The sequence below is a fragment of the Cydia splendana genome, chromosome 8 (genome assembly GCF_910591565.1).
Source record: "Cydia splendana chromosome 8, ilCydSple1.2, whole genome shotgun sequence".
In the NCBI taxonomy this organism is placed as follows: domain Eukaryota; kingdom Metazoa; phylum Arthropoda; class Insecta; order Lepidoptera; family Tortricidae; genus Cydia; species Cydia splendana.
This window is the reverse complement of record NC_085967.1, coordinates 5,462,135-5,479,969: the sequence shown is the minus strand read 5'-3', so window position 1 is coordinate 5,479,969 and position 17,835 is coordinate 5,462,135. Positions and strand designations below refer to the sequence as shown.

At 34.2% G+C, this 17,835-nt stretch overlaps 2 protein-coding genes across 3 annotated transcripts in view; both read left to right on the top strand.

Annotated features, from left to right (window-relative positions):
* Positions 1 to 9,132, top strand: part of LOC134792736 (nitric oxide synthase-like protein) — a 143,339-nt gene extending 134,207 nt beyond the window's left edge. For both annotated transcript variants that reach the window (XM_063764036.1, XM_063764035.1), the window contains 13 exons: positions 245 to 484; positions 564 to 668; positions 746 to 801; positions 893 to 1,005; positions 1,082 to 1,311; positions 1,770 to 2,018; positions 2,109 to 2,262; positions 2,354 to 2,523; positions 2,605 to 2,815; positions 2,902 to 2,989; positions 3,069 to 3,339; positions 3,425 to 3,616; positions 6,406 to 9,132. In XM_063764036.1, coding sequence (XP_063620106.1) covers positions 245 to 484; positions 564 to 668; positions 746 to 801; positions 893 to 1,005; positions 1,082 to 1,311; positions 1,770 to 2,018; positions 2,109 to 2,262; positions 2,354 to 2,523; positions 2,605 to 2,815; positions 2,902 to 2,989; positions 3,069 to 3,339; positions 3,425 to 3,616; positions 6,406 to 6,516 — 2,190 coding nt within the window. In that variant the 3' untranslated portion in view covers positions 6,517 to 9,132. The remainder of the gene's footprint in view (positions 1 to 244; positions 485 to 563; positions 669 to 745; positions 802 to 892; positions 1,006 to 1,081; positions 1,312 to 1,769; positions 2,019 to 2,108; positions 2,263 to 2,353; positions 2,524 to 2,604; positions 2,816 to 2,901; positions 2,990 to 3,068; positions 3,340 to 3,424; positions 3,617 to 6,405) is intronic.
* A 4,427-nt stretch (positions 9,133 to 13,559) lies between these two features.
* LOC134792738 (nitric oxide synthase-like) overlaps positions 13,560 to 17,835 on the top strand; it is a 47,758-nt gene continuing 43,482 nt past the window's right edge. Inside the window, exon 1 of the mRNA XM_063764037.1 lies at positions 13,560 to 13,966. Coding sequence (XP_063620107.1) covers positions 13,679 to 13,966 — 288 coding nt within the window. The 5' untranslated portion in view covers positions 13,560 to 13,678. The remainder of the gene's footprint in view (positions 13,967 to 17,835) is intronic.

Sequence of the window (17,835 nt, the reverse complement as noted above, 5' to 3'; positions counted from 1 at the left end):
GGAGTCATGTTAAGTTGGTTTGAATCCTCTTGGCCTGGTCTACCTCCAGTGTCACTGTGACGTGTCACTTATGGGACACCCTGTATATGAGCTCTTTTTAATCAGCAATAAACGTTAATCAATTCCAAACATTATGCCACACCATACCTCTAGGTAAAAACGCCAACTCCACCACTATCTTGTTTGATTAAGAAACAAAAGCTTGGCAACATTTCACCTATTAACCCCTGTCTGCGTAAATTAGGAACCAGCGTGGAAGACCCATCAATGGCAGAAGTCAAAGCCAATCACCGGTAAAAGGCCGATAAACAGAAAGTTCCACTTTAAGCAGATAGCTCGAGCTGTCAAATTTACATCCAAACTGTTCGGCCGGGCGCTTTCGAAGAGGATTAAGGCGACGGTTTTGTATGCGACCGAGACCGGCAAATCTGAGCAATACGCCAAGGAGTTAGGAGTCATATTTGGACATGCCTTCAATGCCCAGGTACTTTGTTAGTTTGCTAACTAGATAAAGTACTAGTGAAACATCGCAGTAGCTAACTTCAGAACTTGTTTTGTTTTAGGTCCATTGCATGGCAGACTATGATATAACCTCAATAGAGCACGAGGCGCTTTTGTTGGTTATTACATCCACTTTTGGAAATGGTGATCCCCCAGAAAACGGTGTGGTAAGTAAATATTTTAATCAACGTAACGTGTTAACGTGAGTTTTGATTTACATTATATGTATATATTTTACTTCTAGGCTTTCGGAGAACATCTTTGCGAGATATTGTACGCAGATCAAGTTGAAGATGCCGGGTAAGAATCAACACAACATAAGTTTAATAAATTAAGATCCTAACATTGGTATTGTCTTAGAAGAAAATAATATCATTTTGACACATTTTAGGGCTCAAAACATGCCGACACCTAAGTCATTCATTAAAGCTAACAGCCAAATGGAAATGCAAAAATTTACGGTGGGGAATCCCAAACAGTTGAATCGATTGGAATCACTTAAAGGTAAGATACAGATGATTAGTTCTCATTATAAGTATCAAGTACTTTTGCTTACAAAAAAAATTCACCATTGTTTTAGGAAGCGCCACTGACACGGTGTCCATTGATAGTTTTGGGCCACTCAGCAATGTTCGTTTTGCTGTGTTCGCTCTGGGTTCCAGCGCATACCCCAATTTCTGCAATTTTGGTAAATATGTGGACAAACTGCTGGGTGACCTCGGCGGAGAGAGGATCCACGACGTGGCCACTGGTGACGAAATGTGTGGACAAGATCAGGCGTTTAGAAAATGGGCTTCCAGTGTATTTAATGTGAGTATTTTTTTGTCTCGGGTTTATCCATAAATAAAACCATAACTAAACGGCTATCTTTATTTAAATGTGTTTTAATATATTATTTATTGTGGGACGTACCCTCGGAGTAATTAACAATGGAGCCGCCATTAACAGGCGTTCCCCTCTGTCGAAAAAAGGCGGCCAATGGTCAACCACATGTCAACCATATGTATGGACTGACGTTTATCTGACATGACGTACCTATACATTTGATGTGCCCCTCCCCCGCAAAAAACGGCAGACTATTTTGTACCGAAAATTTTAGACATGGCGGCTCCATTGTTAATTACTCCGAGGACGTAGCACATTATTACAATATATAAATTGTAAATACAGATGTCAATCACAATGCAAAATTTACTAAAAAAATAAAACAAAAAATTGATATAAATATTTTTTTATATGAACTTTGTTTATATTTTACTTATTTGTAGGTTGCTTGTGAGACATTCTGCTTGGACGATGACGAAACACTACAAGAAGCAAAGAGAGCGCTAGGAACGGTAGCACTGAGTGAACAAACTGTTCGGTTTACACATCCAGAAAACAAAGCCCCGACTTTGACAGTTGCGCTTCAATCGACTCTCAATAGACAACTAGTGACGTGCGTTGTTCGGGCGAATAAAGATTTGGGCGATGAATCAGCTGAAAGATCTACTATTTTCATTGACCTGGAACCAAAGGTAATATTGAGCAACATTATTACAGATATGAATGTCACGTATAATTTGTCAATTGCTAATAGTTTTATAACAATCAAATATTGCTTTCAGGACGAAATCAAGTATGACCCTGGAGATCACGTTGGTATAATTGCTTGCAATCGTAAAGAACTGGTGGATAGTTTGCTAGCCCGCTTAAAAGACATCGATGACTACGACGAAGCTTTGCAGCTGCAGCTCATGAAGGAAACGCATACATCAGCTGGTAAATGAACAGGAAGAATAATAACGAATAAAAAAATCTATTATACTATGATAATATATTTTAAGTACTATAACTGTTTGCATATTTTTAGGACCGGTAAAATCTTGGGAGCCACATGAAAGATTGCCAGTAGTGAGTGTGCGAGAGCTATTCACACGCTTTTTAGACATCACTACTCCTCCAACCACGATACTTTTGCAGTATTTGGCTACGACCTGTGAAAATGAGGAGGAGAGAACACAGCTCAATTTATTAGCCACTGTAAGCCAATAATTTTATTATATAAGTTTATTTGCTTGATCGACTTGATCTTTAAGTGATTTTGTGCTTATTTTTGTCTAGGATCCTGGAGCATATGAAGATTGGCGGCACTTCCACTTCCCTACATTGGCTGAAGTATTGGAACAGTTTCCTTCAGCTAGACCAAGCGCATCCCTATTGGCTGCCCTGTTGTCGCCTCTGCAACCGAGATTTTATTCCATATCGTCTTCACCTATTGCGCACCCCAAACGATTACATCTTACAGTGGCTGTCGTTACGTATAGAACTCAAGGTGACAATTTCTATCAATCCTATAATCTTATTAGATTTTTCACATTTTACAAAAGTATTTATTTTATTAATTATATTTGTTAACAGAGGGAGAAGGCCCTGTTCACTACGGCGTTTGCTCCAACTACCTTATGGACCGGAATCCCGGTGATGAAGTATACTTGTTTATTAGAAGGTATTATTTATCATAAATCCCAGTTATTTTCATTAAATTCTAGGCTCAATGAAGATATTAACCAAATATTTATTTTCAGCGCGCCAAACTTCCATCTTCCCGATGACTTATCAGTTCCATTAATCCTCATCGGGCCCGGCACCGGCATTGCACCTTTCCGTGGTTTCTGGCACCATCGAAGAGCACTCCTGAACTCTCGCAATCGCAGTAACATTGGCCCTGTTTGGCTTTTCTTTGGATGTAGAACTAGGACTATGGACCTGTATCGAGAAGAAAAGGAACAAGCTTTGAGAGACAATGTCCTAACCAAAGTGTTCCTTGCTTTATCCAGGGAAAAGAAAATTCCAAAAGTATTCCAACCGACACGCTATTAAATGTTTTATAAAATGTTAATTTTTTTAGTTCTATTTCTAAATGTGGTTTTTTTTATTGTAGATGTACGTTCAAGAGCTAGCTGAAAAAGAAGGACAGGAAATTCACGATTTATTAATAAACCGGGGAGCACACTTCTATGTGTGCGGTGACTGCAAAATGGCAGAGGACGTCAATCAAAAGCTCAGAGGAATCATAGTGAAGTACAGCAACATGACCAAAGACCAAGTTCAAAGCTTCATGTTTAAGTTAAAGGTTGGTAACTTCCTGTGACCAAACGTTTAAAATGGGATCCCTTTGTTTCCCATAAACTTATTGTTTCAAATTTCGATACTCAGAAATTGATATCCATATAATTTATGGACATAAACATCAATAGTCATAAATTTTGTTAAGTATAACGTTTCATAGTTCTAATGTTAAACATCTATAATATTAAACGCTATAATCACAAAAGTTATAAAATTGATGAGTATAACATTCAAAGGTACTTATATCAATAATTATACAGAAATATTTTAAGGCATATATTTTATCAGACTAATGGTCGTTAATCATATCGTTTTAATGTCATCTCTTTGTTTCCCATAAACTTACTGTTTCGAATTTCGATAGTCAGAAAATGATATCCTCTAATATTCTAATATTTAGGAGCTATATTAAACATTATGACTTTCAATAATTATGTCAAACAAAGGGCCATTTTTAATGACATCCTTCATATAAAGAAAAATGAAATCTGTTTCTTCAGTAGGTTCGTTAGTTACCTTGTGTCCCTCAGAGCGGAAATAGGAGCCCCGCGAAGCGGAGCTCCGTCGACTCATTGGCGGGACGAAATGGCTTAATAAACTACATGAAAAATAAGAAATGGAGGGAAATCAGTAAACCAAACAATAAAAAAACTGTTTCCTCGGGTAGGTTCGTTAGTTACCTTGTGTCCCTCAGAGCGGAAATAGGAGCCCCGCGAAGCGGGGCTCCGTCGACTCGTTGGCGAGACGAAATGGCTTAATAAACTACATGAAAAATAAGAAATGGAGGGGAAATTAGTAAGCCAAATAAAAAAGAATCCCCAGGTAGGTAGACAATATGACCAATAAAAAATATGATGATAAACGTTATGGTCTAAAAAAATCGGAACTTAAAATTTAGGGAATACAATAGAGCCTTTACTTATCATTATAACCTGCGATAAAAGAAAGACCTTACAACGATTATTGTAAGCAAGTTTATTGCCTTCAACATTATGTAATGGTATACCTTCTGGACTTTGAATATTATGAGTAACAAATTTTTATGACTAACAATAATAATGACCTGCAAAAATCGGAACTGCAATTTATATTGTTAAAATTTATGACTATTGACAATATGACTAATAAAAATTATGATGGAAAACGTTATGGACTGAATAAATCGGAACAAAAAAATTATGGGAACCAATAGAGACCCGTTTAAAATGCTTCAAATTTATGACATACCTTAAGTTGAAATTATATTTAAACACTAATCCAATATCAATATGGGAGACAATGGTACATTGTCGAAATATCGAAGACCTCAAACGCCGCAAATATGCCACCCTTGGCAGTAGTTATATTTTTGGGGTCGAAACGCTGGGGCCGTGGGGGCCAAGCGCGCGCCGGATATACCTACAGAGCCTTAGCGGCGCGCCTTATAGACGCCACAAGGGACCAGAGCTCTGGCCAGTTTTTTGCTCAACGCATTAGCATTGCCATTCAACGTGGCAATGCGGCCAGCCTTCTGGGCACACTGCCCAACGACAGTGACTTGGAGGACGTGTTTTATTCATAGACCCTTCATTTTTATTTTATTTTTTATAGTTAATATTATTACTTTTAAGCTTATTTAATGTTTAATGTCTATTAAATTGTGTGGTTATAAATCAAGAACAATTCTTTGATAAATACCTAAACATACTCAATCATTAAATTAATAAATTACATTAAAATTAACCTGAATAAATATCGTTCTAGATATACAAAACTGTGATATATCGCGTTGAAACGACAATATATTAACCATTTTGAGAGTGATTCTCAAAATATCATGGCATCTTAACCTGTCATCGAGTTTTTGAATTGAATGTATCTTTATTTGCTTTTTTTTTCATATGAAACAAAAATGTATCTAGATAAACTAAAACAATGTTTATCGAGGCCAAGTCATTATTTTTATTTAAATTTAATACTTATATTTATAAAAAATAAAGAGTAGCACTTTTCACTGTAACCTGTCTTGTCCAAAAGCATCGCTCTTCCAGTTTTAGTTCTTTAGATTTTATAAGCATCAATTTATGTAAATAAAATATCATGCTATATAATAACATAAACAATACCTTTTAAAATGTACTTTGCACAGGCCTTACGCACTAAGTTTGTCCAAGGATATTTTCACTGCTAACCTGTACCAACCTGTACATGCGCGGTATTGCATCTGACTCATACACAGAAAAAAATATTTAGATCATAACTATGGCAAAATATTAGGTAAGTATCAAGCTAACCACCGTTCGTAGGGTACCATCATGACCCAAGTGTCGTAGTTTCGTAGAGACAAGTGGTTAAAGGCAGACATCTGGGGTTTTGTAACGGAATATTAACTTTAACTTGTCTCGATTATTTTAAGAATTTGGTAGGGGGCCTAATGTAATAATATCATTTTAATATTGTATGAAGGTTTATTCATCTATGCTAAAAGTGAGACATTCGTATTATTATCCGTTCAAGGGAAAAAATAAAAATGAATATATTTTTCACTGTAACCTGCTTAACTTTAACCTGTGTTCAATGTATAGCTTATTGTAAGTCTTGAAAATAACTTCTTTATTTTCCGTTCCCTTTTGAAAATTTGGGGTACTTGAAGTAGTAAAACATATTTTTCATTCTTAAAAGTAAAAAAAATACAAAAAAAAAATTTTCATTACCTTAATTTAACCTGTCGATGCCACTTTTTTGAGAATCACTCTTGAAACATTACAAGTTTTTTTTATTTATATCAATATAAACTAACTTATACTTTCTAAGGAGGAGAACCGTTACCATGAAGACATCTTCGGCATCACGCTCCGTACCGCCGAGGTACACAGCGCGTCGCGGGAGTCGGCACGGCGCAACCGGGTTGCCGCGCAGCCCTGACGCCGGTCCTCTCGCTTTAGGCCCAACTCGCTCATCTAGCAAGTACGCCCCACAACTAACAACAAGAATGATACAATATAGTATACCAAACCAGAAGAATACGGAAAACTTAACATAAATTCACACCAGTGATGGTGAGAAATTAATGAAACTCCATTGATACGTATATCATATAATTATTATGAGGGTTTTGGTCTAACCGCTAATTCTGATAGCATTAAATAGCTCATGAGAGCTCCGGCGCAAATCAGCCCGTTCTCTGGTGCCCTTTTGTGTATTATTTTATGTTCAACTTCCTGCCGTGCAACTCTGATCATTTCTAAACCCGCTGAGATTTTAATGCAAAATCTTTCATGGTTTTTAACTTGATGGGTAACATTTTCAAACTTTTATTGTATACAAATTGTGATGAGCCCAACGGGACGGTCATAAGATATTTAAAGCCAGACTTAAAATTCACGACGAAGACATCAAACAGAGAATCGCTATGGCTAAAAGAGCCTTCAATAACAAAAAAGATCTACTTAAGGCACGCATTTCAAAAAAAGCCAAAAAACGATTGATAAAGGTGTTTATCTGGAGCATTGCGTTGTATGCGAGTGAGACATGCACACTGAGACAAAAAGATAGAAAAAGGTTGGAAGCTTTCGAAATGTGGTGTTGGCGGAGGATGGAAAGGATTAGCTGGACTGAAAGGAAGACGAATGAAGAGGGCCTGAGTATGATAGGGGAAAAGCGATGCTTATTAAATGCAATAAGAAATAGGAGAGGCATGATGGTAGGACACATTATACGGCATGACAAGTTTTTCCTAAACATCCTGGAAGGCAGGATTGAAAAAACAAGAGAAGTAGAGTGACCTAGAATTACTTTTCTCGGCCAAATAAAAAATAATGCGTCCTATGAAGAAATTAAAAGACTGGCACAAGAAAGAAATGAGTGGCGATTACAGTCCACCGACAAGATCAAAGCTCTTAAGTTAAGATGAAGATGATGAGACTTAATATTGATATCCTAACTATATCCATGATTTTATATAATGAACGTTTGTTTAAATTTGCTGTATTGCTATCAGATGAGCTTTAATTTTGGTTTGCGAAGTCAATTATAAATATAAACACCAGAGAAACATCTAGTTAACAAATTTTGGCCAAATGTTTTAATGATCTCTATTTTAAATAGGTTGTGCAAAATGAGATATATACTTAATGTAAAAATCCTATATTGCAATATAATTTACGTTGTTTGCAATTATTCCTGTGATTGTAACTTGGTTTGCTAATTGTAGCAATAAATGACTAGATTCCATTTTTCTAAATGAAATATTTTGGAATTAAGTAAAGCAGGGTGTCTGTAAGTGAATAACGCACAATGCATTATATTTTCTATATTCATTAAAAAGCTATCTACTACTTTACATAATAATGATCTATAAACATTAATAGAAAATGATCGTTAATAATATTTCAATGTAATAAAAAAAGTGTTTCAAGCTAAAATTTTGTCCAACATACAAAGTGCTTGCCTGCATTTCATTTAGAATATTAAAAGCCAAATTATATTTTTCATCTTTTACCCGTAGATAGAATAATACAACGATACTTATATTTTAAGCAGGTATTACAATTTTTTAAGTTTTGTACAGATATGAATTTATTAATTTCTATGTAAATAAAAGTAATTTAAGTTTTATATTTTAATTGTACATTATTTCAGCAGTCAGGGCTAATTTTCATATTATTTTGTCGCAAACGTAATATATTGTTAATTAATCGAAGAAAGTATTTTATATCTTAAAATGGTAATAGTACATACTATATAATAATCACATGTGTTGAAAAATATCAAAAGTGGTCATTGATAAACACCACGTCAAACTTACACGACTAATAAGCTGTGATCGTTAATTTTCCAGCAATTTTGGTGCAGCATAGTAAAAATAAAGGATTTTCTTAATTTTTTTCCTAGGGAGAGGATTGGTTAAGGTTAATATTACTGTTATCAACCCTAATTATCTATTCCACCTAGAGTAGGGCATACAGATGCTTTTAACCAACAATGCTGCACCAAAATTGCTGGAAAATTAACGATCACTGCTAATAAGTACTGACTTATTTTGGTATTTATTTACACATGGCGGTTTAAGAAACTTAACCAACTTTAATATTTGCGACATTGTCTCCATTCTGTGGTATTCCAAAAATTGTTCTGTCCTTTTAATGCTAAGTGTGAGTGTTGAAAATTTGTGATCTTGTAAATTAATTGTAAGAAATGTATTCATATTTTCTATTATTCATGTTCCAAGAATTTAATATAAAATTAAAATCTTTTTCTGATACCTAATATTTCTACATTAAAATAAAAATCCTAATTATACCTTATTATTGTAATAACGGGATATCTACAAATAACTGAGTTCATATCTTATAATAGAGTGCACGAATAAAATAATAATAATGTTACTGTCTAAATCATATCACGCAAATGTTAAATATAATTATGCACTATTTGAAATAATAAAGACTACTAAACATGTTACGCTGTCGAGTATAATACTTGAATTTCAATACATTTGTCTGTAATTGATCAAATAAAGTTCCTTCATATTCGAAAATACGACATTGTTTAATTCTCTTACCCTAAGCTTTCATTTAAGTTATCTATCGCGATTATCACAGTCATTTTTCTCCTAAGGATCAACCCATGTGTTTTTAAACCGCAAAAATAGAAACTGGAATTACCTATTTAATTAGAACGAGAATTGTAAAGACACAAACGATTATTATATATATATATATATATATATATATATATATACATATATATAAAACGATTATATAGTTCTTGCTTGAGAGTGCGGACTTTCAAGTAAACTTAATGCTAGTGCCCCAAAGTTAAGTTGTTTTTTTGCTACAAAATTGGACAGAATTTATTATTAATCAATAAATAAGTTTTTGGCAAAAATTTCATGTTAGGTACAAGTTTTTATCGCTAACTGTACTTTTCTTTCCACAGGCAACTAATAATCATCGAAACAATTCTAAAAACCCCAAACACTATCAGCCGGGCTAGCACATGATTGCCGCGACAGTATCTCGCGGCGAGATAGACTACCCGTCTTATTCTAACTATGTTACTAAAAGAGGGACGGGTAGTCTATCTCGCCGCGAGATACTGTCGCGCCAACCATGTGCTTGGCCGAAACTAAATAAAAGCTTATAAAATCTTGTGAACTGCTTGAATACAGGAAAACCATGTATATGTAAGTATTGCACTTAGTTATTCATCCCTTTAAGGTAAAAAATAAGGAAACCTGTTTTTCTCATCACCACAAGGACATTCATTGCGTTGGTTAATATTCTGAAACGGGATTTTCCCTACATAAGGTAAACGTACTAGTGCTCGACATGCTAATGCCCTATAGATGACACCTTACTGTCTCCTCTATTGACAATGACTTAAGTTTCAAGATGACATATACTGGGACCGCGTCAAGTACCAGTACCTACGTTTACCTTACTACTGAATAGACGTCTTTATTCGATTTAGGTAACTCAGAATGACAGACATTTGTGCTCGAAACGAATACAGGGAGCTTAAATCAAATTGCGATAAGGTAAAATTTATGATTATCATAGTCTGGTCAACAAGGTCAACTCGCCGGTCAAACGACAACAAATTTGGTAAAAATAGAGATACTGCTCCTAAAAATTCTTATGATACCTAATTGGGTTAGGAATGATGTCTAGAAAAATGTTATGGAAGCGTTTTTTAGCAAATAAAAAATGCTTAAGTACCTAATCAAAAATTGTAACTATTAAATTAAAAATTAAGAACCCCTTTGCTGAATGTCAAAATAATCTATTTCATGCCAAATATGCCTTATATAATTCTGGAAAAACTCTCATACTCTTGAAACTGCTGGATCGATTTCTATCAAACTGCAAGGAAACTCGCTTTCACTTTAATAAACCGCATCGATATCGGTCCCCGTTGGAGAGCTACGAAGTCACAGACAGACACACAGACAGAAAGTCAGACAGTCATTGGCGTCAAGCATGTAATACGCCTCTTTGCGTGGGGGGTTAAAAATGAAAAAAGGTACATTTTTATTATATAAATATATTATATAATTATATATATATATAAGAGAGTCTCTTTCATACAACACAAATATTTTAAGACAATGTTCAGAGTATAATAATATCGGATATATCCTTCAATTATACAAACAATAAGACACACATTTTGAAAAAAAATTAAAGTGAATTGGCTTTATACTAATATATTTGAAAACTACTTGCCTAGGGGTTAATTGTGATTCTGATAAAAAAAATAGATTGAATAAAAAGTTGAAATTTTAAGGCGAAATATAGAAAATATACCTACGCATGTCTTGTCTATGTACAAAATGTTATTTCCTTTATGTTGCTGAGGCGATTGCCAAATCAGACTACTCGTATATCTTGCCATTGAACCTTTTCTACGCATATAATTTATGCTTTTAATGTGAGTAAGGTTCGGAACCTTACTATGATCGTATTCTATTCAATAAATCACTAAGCGCCACTTGCACCATTCCGCTAACCCGGGGTTAATCGGTTAAACCTGAAGTTACCATGGTTACCAGTACATTTTGACAACGGGTTAACGGTTTAACCACTAAACCCTGGGGTAGTGGAATGGTGCAAGTGGGCCTAAGGTGAAACATAATTTTGTGTGAAGTCATTAGGTATATAGATCGCAGATTTGTCAAAACTAAACTTTATTATCATGACAAAACGAACCAAAGCACGCGTCTTCATTTATGGATCGATCATACATAACCAAATTTCATTTCGAGTGTTTCATTGTGTTATTCCATACAAAATCGTATTTTAATTAAAAGTACAGTATTATACCAATGAGTTTTACGGAACTTATGTACGAAATATCATTTGATATTTACCACTAGCTTTTCGGTGAAGGAAAACATCGTGAGGAAACCTGCATACATCTGCGAAGAAATTCAAAGGTGTATGTGAAGTCCCCAATCCGCATTGGGCTAGCGTGGGGACTATAGCCCAAGCCCTCTCGCGCATGAGAGGAGGCCTGTGCCCAGCTGCAGTGGGACGTATATAGGCTGAATTATTATTATTATTTATATTACATACAGTATTATAATAGTTCTATCATTTTATCATCCTGGTTATAATATTTTGAAAGATGACCTAAATCAACCGTAAGCACCAACACAACAATAAATAAAAATGTTTGGCACTTAACTTAAATATACTAGTTTTGTTCTTATAGAATAAAAGGGAAGGATTTTTATAGAACGTGCTATGTAGTCTCATTTACAAAAACTATAAATAACAAACCTAATTACTTATATTATATACTTATACACGGCGGCTTTATTAATATTCAAGAGAACTATTTTTACCGGTGTTTTCCAAACGAATGTTATTCGAAATATTATTTGATATTTGCTGAAGAAAAATATCACAAATATCATAAGTAACAAATCCTGGTTTCCTCTTTTGTCTGAAGTAAATAAATTTATTTACATAATAGATATATACAGTGGTATTACTAAACTAAAGGCCATAGTCGGTTTTCCATAGTAAGTTGGCGGTTCAAAAACTGTCACTAGTAGGATGTTGATACTCAGCAAAAATATCCTTCACCATAAGAGGTACTCACAAAAAAAAACCCGAATCAAATTGACTTAAGGGTCAACTTACTATGGAAAACCGACTATGGCCTTTGTCTTAGAAGGTCAGATGTTAATCGCATTTGTAAAAGAGCTGCGCCAATTTTATACCACCGAGTGTAGTCTGGGATGACCTTTCATATTTAATTTTACTGAGTAAGATTACCTAATATTTTCAGAAAAACTCGTCTTTAAAATCGATACCTTCAAAATACTATGCCGTTAGGTGTAGATATTACGTTACCATAAGAGAAGATTAAAATCTATTATTGGCACAAATACTCGTGTTTTTAAATGTAAACGTATGCTATGAATCACAATCAGAAATAAATTCATACCTACAATTGCAATGAATAATTGTCAAAACAAATACTGCTCGAATTCTTCCGAACATAACTGCGGGCGTTTTCTATTCTTATCGGCAACCCGCATTTGGCTGTTCAACGGCCTTATTTGATAACTGTAAATTCCAATAATAAATCATAATCAGAAGGAAATCAGGTATCATCATCTCCCGCTAATCTGTGAAGATTATTATTATCTCGTTCAAACACGATTGTGGCCAGATTCTGGTGTAGACTAGAGCAAAACGTGACCATGATAGTTAGTAAAATTGGTCTTTATGGGATAGAAGAATTGAAAGGGAAGTAGTTTTAAAGTTGTATTTTCCTAGTGACATTGATGTAACTTATATCAAAAGACGATACAGCTCACGCTAAACTATTAAAAAAATCGTGTTTTAACTTAACCAATTTAGACACAAAAAATTACTCGAGTGCACAAAGTACCTACTTACCGTTAATTAATTTTCTTCAAACCAGATGAGCTGCGCACGAGTTAAGTAGAAACATGTATTATACAATCGATAAATGAGCGTTTCTTTTATTTTTGTCATTTTCATATATTGTGACCTTTTTTGCCGCTTTTGTGTTATTTCTACTCAGAATCACGAGCTCTTTCGATCCTAATGGAATAAAAAAAGGTCCCAGAGTTTTTTTCCTATTATGTTACCATTTCCCCATATACTTTGTATGGTGGTAACAAAAAGGAAAGTTTGAAAAATGTATGGAAATTTTAGAACTCTTTTTTGTCCTATAAGGATGGAAAGGGCTCGTGATCCTGACTAGAAATAACACAAAAGTAGCAACAAAGGTCTCAATATATAAAAGTGGGAAAAAATAAAAAAAACGCTAAAATAAAGATGTTTCAAGCGTTAAAAACATTATACTTTAGTCGCTTTAACGGCCATGTTAACCATGTTAAAGTTCCCATGCAGTTCCGTCGAGCGCTATGTAACTAGTGACGTTACAACTTGTTTATATTTTTTGCGCTGTTTATAATGACGGCGTTGCCGAGACAACGTCCACTCAGTATGGCTCCGAACGCCGGCAAGCATATATACTATGACCGAGTCAAACATCTTTCAGTTTAAGAAATTCACACGTGAGAACGGTGTCTCAATAAATAATGTCAAATCCATTACTCTGCTGTGGTAAGGGTCACTTGGCCCTGCATGACTCGGAGAAAGAGACTTTAAAACCAAATAAAAAATCGGCTAAAATGGAACCCGTTGTCGTTAACGGGAATCACATTCCCGCGGTCTGTCCCTTCAGTGGTAATAGTGCTGAAAGTGTGAATGAAAAGAAAAATTTGCGTGTGAAGTTAAACCAGCCAATGAAGTTGCGAAACTATTTGGACAGCTCATTGCAGACCTTAGATACGCTACATACCAGGGAAAATGATATCGCTTTGATTGTAAGTACTTTTTTCTGTTTACAGATATAACAAAAAATACTTTTTGTTTAATCTTTTATTCATGATAAACTAAAATACATTTTATAAATTACATAAAACTCGCCAAACTGTTGACGCTTAAATTACCACCGAAGTTATTGATGGATTTTAATGTCCATATCCTACTACTATTTTTTGATTATGTATGTCAATTAATTATTCAAATATCTGTAGGGTGATTTCGGGGTCGTGATCCAGAACCACTTTTTCTGACTCTGTAAATGATCCACATTATCATATGGTAGTATTTGATTAAAAGATAATTACTTGAATTATTCTTATTTTTCAAGTAAAATTAATGTTATACTAAGTAATTATGGTCACCCTATGACTTTTGGCATACGCTGTATGGAAAGCGACAAGACGTCACATTGAGTAGGCTCACCAAATTGTATGCAAAAATGTTTTTTCCTACTTGTCATCTGGAAAATAATCATCATTATTGGTGATAAACAATAATTAACAACATCATTAGGCTCATCTTTGGATTCTGTATGATGTCTAGCTCTCTTGCTCCACGACCCCGAAATCAGCCTGTATATGGTTTTTATTAGAATATTATAAATCACTCTCTCATTGTCTCAAATTTAAAATAAATATTTGCAATCTCGTTAAAATGGTTGGTGAGATCATTTTACTGTGTGGGAAAGCCAGTAAAAAATGTGTAGATATAAATATGGTATGTCTTGTGATCACGATAATTTATTTAACAAATAACATAAACATTATGTTGACAAGGGCAATGCAGTCGAGCATTTAAATAGAGTTGCTCTCTGAGTAATCGGAACAAACAAAATTAATCACAAATATTTGATCATAGCTGTATTATTGTCATATCGTAATAATGTTAAGTTTAGGTATTTTTAAATTGTGGCGATTTAGATATGTTTTGAATTCAAGTTATAAGAACGAGAATCGTGTCTATTTGTGCATAAAGATGCAACTAGGTTACAAAATAAATTATTTTATTTAAAAGTTAGATTTCTGTTTTTAATTAGTCTCACTAATATATAGGTATAAATTATAAACATATCGTCGTCTTCAATAAACTTTGAGAAATAATAGCTGGTTTGTTAGTGCACACCGTTGTATGGGGACCTTGCACTTTGAGACTATGCGCTGAAACTTGGCACAGTTGATTGTTAGCTGGTCTTGAGCAGATACAGACCGGGAGCCGTCGAGAGCCACCTCTCATTTAGTGGGGGGCAGGGGGGAAGTTCGACACTGCGGCGCTTCACTTGGAGCAACATTTCTTTAAAACTATACCTATTAGGGCATGTAATATATCATTTTCGGATAAATTGAGGATGAGGAATCTATGTTTAGAACAAAAACAGTGCACTTTCTAACAAAAAAAAAAGAATAAAGTAGAAAAGACTAAAAAACGTATTTTTTTTAAAGTGTAGCAGCAATCTGAAATAAAAAAATATAGTCGTAAAGCTACACTTATTACGTTTAAAAATATATATATAGTTTATTATACAAATCTGTTGATAAATTGGAGATAAAAAATAATATTAAGCGTGGGTCAGAGTGATCTCAATGCAAAATATTATTAAGGTGGGAAAGTTACTTATAATTTGTTCTACAATCGTTTTTTTTTTAGTTTTTCGTAAATAACTCGTAAACGGTAGCCCACAGCAAAAAAATATCTGTTACGTAAATAATCTGTTTCAGATTAATTATAAAATAAGTGCTACTTTTTTTCCCTAGGATCAATATTTAAAAAAATATTGAAGGGAGAAAATAAATTCTAAGGTCCCCTTTATTAGTCATTCGTAAACAACTCGTAAACGATGGCCAATAGCAAAAAAATTTTTATTACATGTATAATTTGCATAAAATTTCCTGTAAAAAAGGTTATTCAAACTTTTTCGCTACGATCAATATTTAAAAAGGGGACCTTAGAATTTATTTTCTCTCTTTAATATCGTTTTTACTCCTAGCGAAAAAGTTTGAATAACCTTTTTTGTAGGAAATTTTATCTAAATTATTCATGTCAATATTTTGCATTGAGATCACTCTGACCCACGCTTAATATTATTTTTTATCTCCCATTTATCAACAGATTTGTATAATAAAGTATATATATTTTTAAACGTAATAAGTGTAGCTTTACGACTATATTTTTAGATTTCAGATTGCTGCTACACTTTAAAAAAAAATTGGTAATTATAAAAAAATCTAAAATACGTTTTTTAGTCCTTTCTACTTTATTCTTTTTTTTTGTTAGAAAGTGCATTGTTTTTGTTCTAAAAATAGATTCCTAATCCTCAATTTATCCGAAAATGATATATTACATGCCCTAATAGGTATAGTTTTAGAGAAATGTTGCTCTAAGTGAAGCGCCGCAGCGTCGAACTTCCCCCCCTCCCTCCCACTAAATGAGTGGTGGCTCTCGACGTCTCCCGGTCTGTATCTGCTCATGACCAGCTAAAAATCAACTGTGCCAAGTTTCAGCGCATAGTCACAAAATGCAAGGAGTCGTGCACTAACAAACCAGCTATAACGGAGTTCGGATGTAACAAACTTTAATAATAAAAAAAAACAACAGGTTGCACTCCGGGAGTGCCGACAGAAGTGAAAACTCAATGACTAGTCCAAAATGTCTGCAGCACTATGTATAATTGACCCATCCTCCTTTCTATTAAAAAACTTTAGTTCCGAAATTGCTGGTCAGTGAACTTGTTTAAAATTCGAAATTCAAATTTGTAGCGTTAATTGTTTAAAATTCGAATAGAAATTGTAAAGTTACCTTGCATTGCAGACCTCGCATCTAAATATATTTGGTCATGATATTTTGAGTTTTATTCACCAGTACTAGAGTTCACTTTTATTAGCGATTTCATCAAGATGTAGCTTTATTGAATTATATTTGAGTGATATAAAGTTAGAATGTAACTGTGAGATCCCCATATTTCAGCCCGTTAGAACATTGAGCTTTATTGCTTAATATAAAAGTCCAGTTTTAAATAATTGACCTGATTATTGTACGTTATGACTAAAGTTCTTTGGTGAATAAAAACGAAACAGCAGGCTCAGGCATACATTTTCGCCGCGCGTTACGCGTTACGCCTTACGCTGTCTCGAGTTTATAATTTTTTCCCCACCTCAAAAAGTGCACAGCGCCGCTAAAGAAGTTTTCACTTCAAAAAGAGCTACAACCGAATTTATCTCATTTTAAATTTTAACAAGCAGAAACGTACGATGCTATTAAGCTTAGAATAAACTTAAAGGTGGAAAAATTACTGTCTTGGGTGAGACTTGAACTCACGACTCACGAATTTATCTTCTTTTGGAAATTTGGAGTCGCTTAAAAACATAATGACTTGAGATAGGTACGAGTACAACACTTTTATCAGTACTTTTTAAAATAAATAAGTGCTTATAAAACTACATATACGTATACAATATTTGACTCATATATATTCCAGTGCGTTACATTTTTCCTAAAAAAAATAAACCATCGTGTCAAATTCTTGCCACAAATCACCGACCTGATTCGTGTAATAATAGATCATAAAATATATTTAGGCATGACGTAACACTACCGAAAATCTATAAAAAACGGTCACAGCCGCGGTCCATCAAAGGATGATGTAATGCTAATCATTGTGCCTAATCTCATTGTGATTATCGACTTGTCAAATCTGAGTCTCATGTTTATGGCAACGCGAACTAGTTTATGACAGGAACACTATTTGACACGTGCCAAAGTAGTATTGCGATGGTATAAAATAATATTGATGGTAAGGATTATAGCAGTTCATTTTGTGCATTCTCTACGTTCCTCGTAAATTTCGTGTATGTGGTTACAAATACGCATTTAT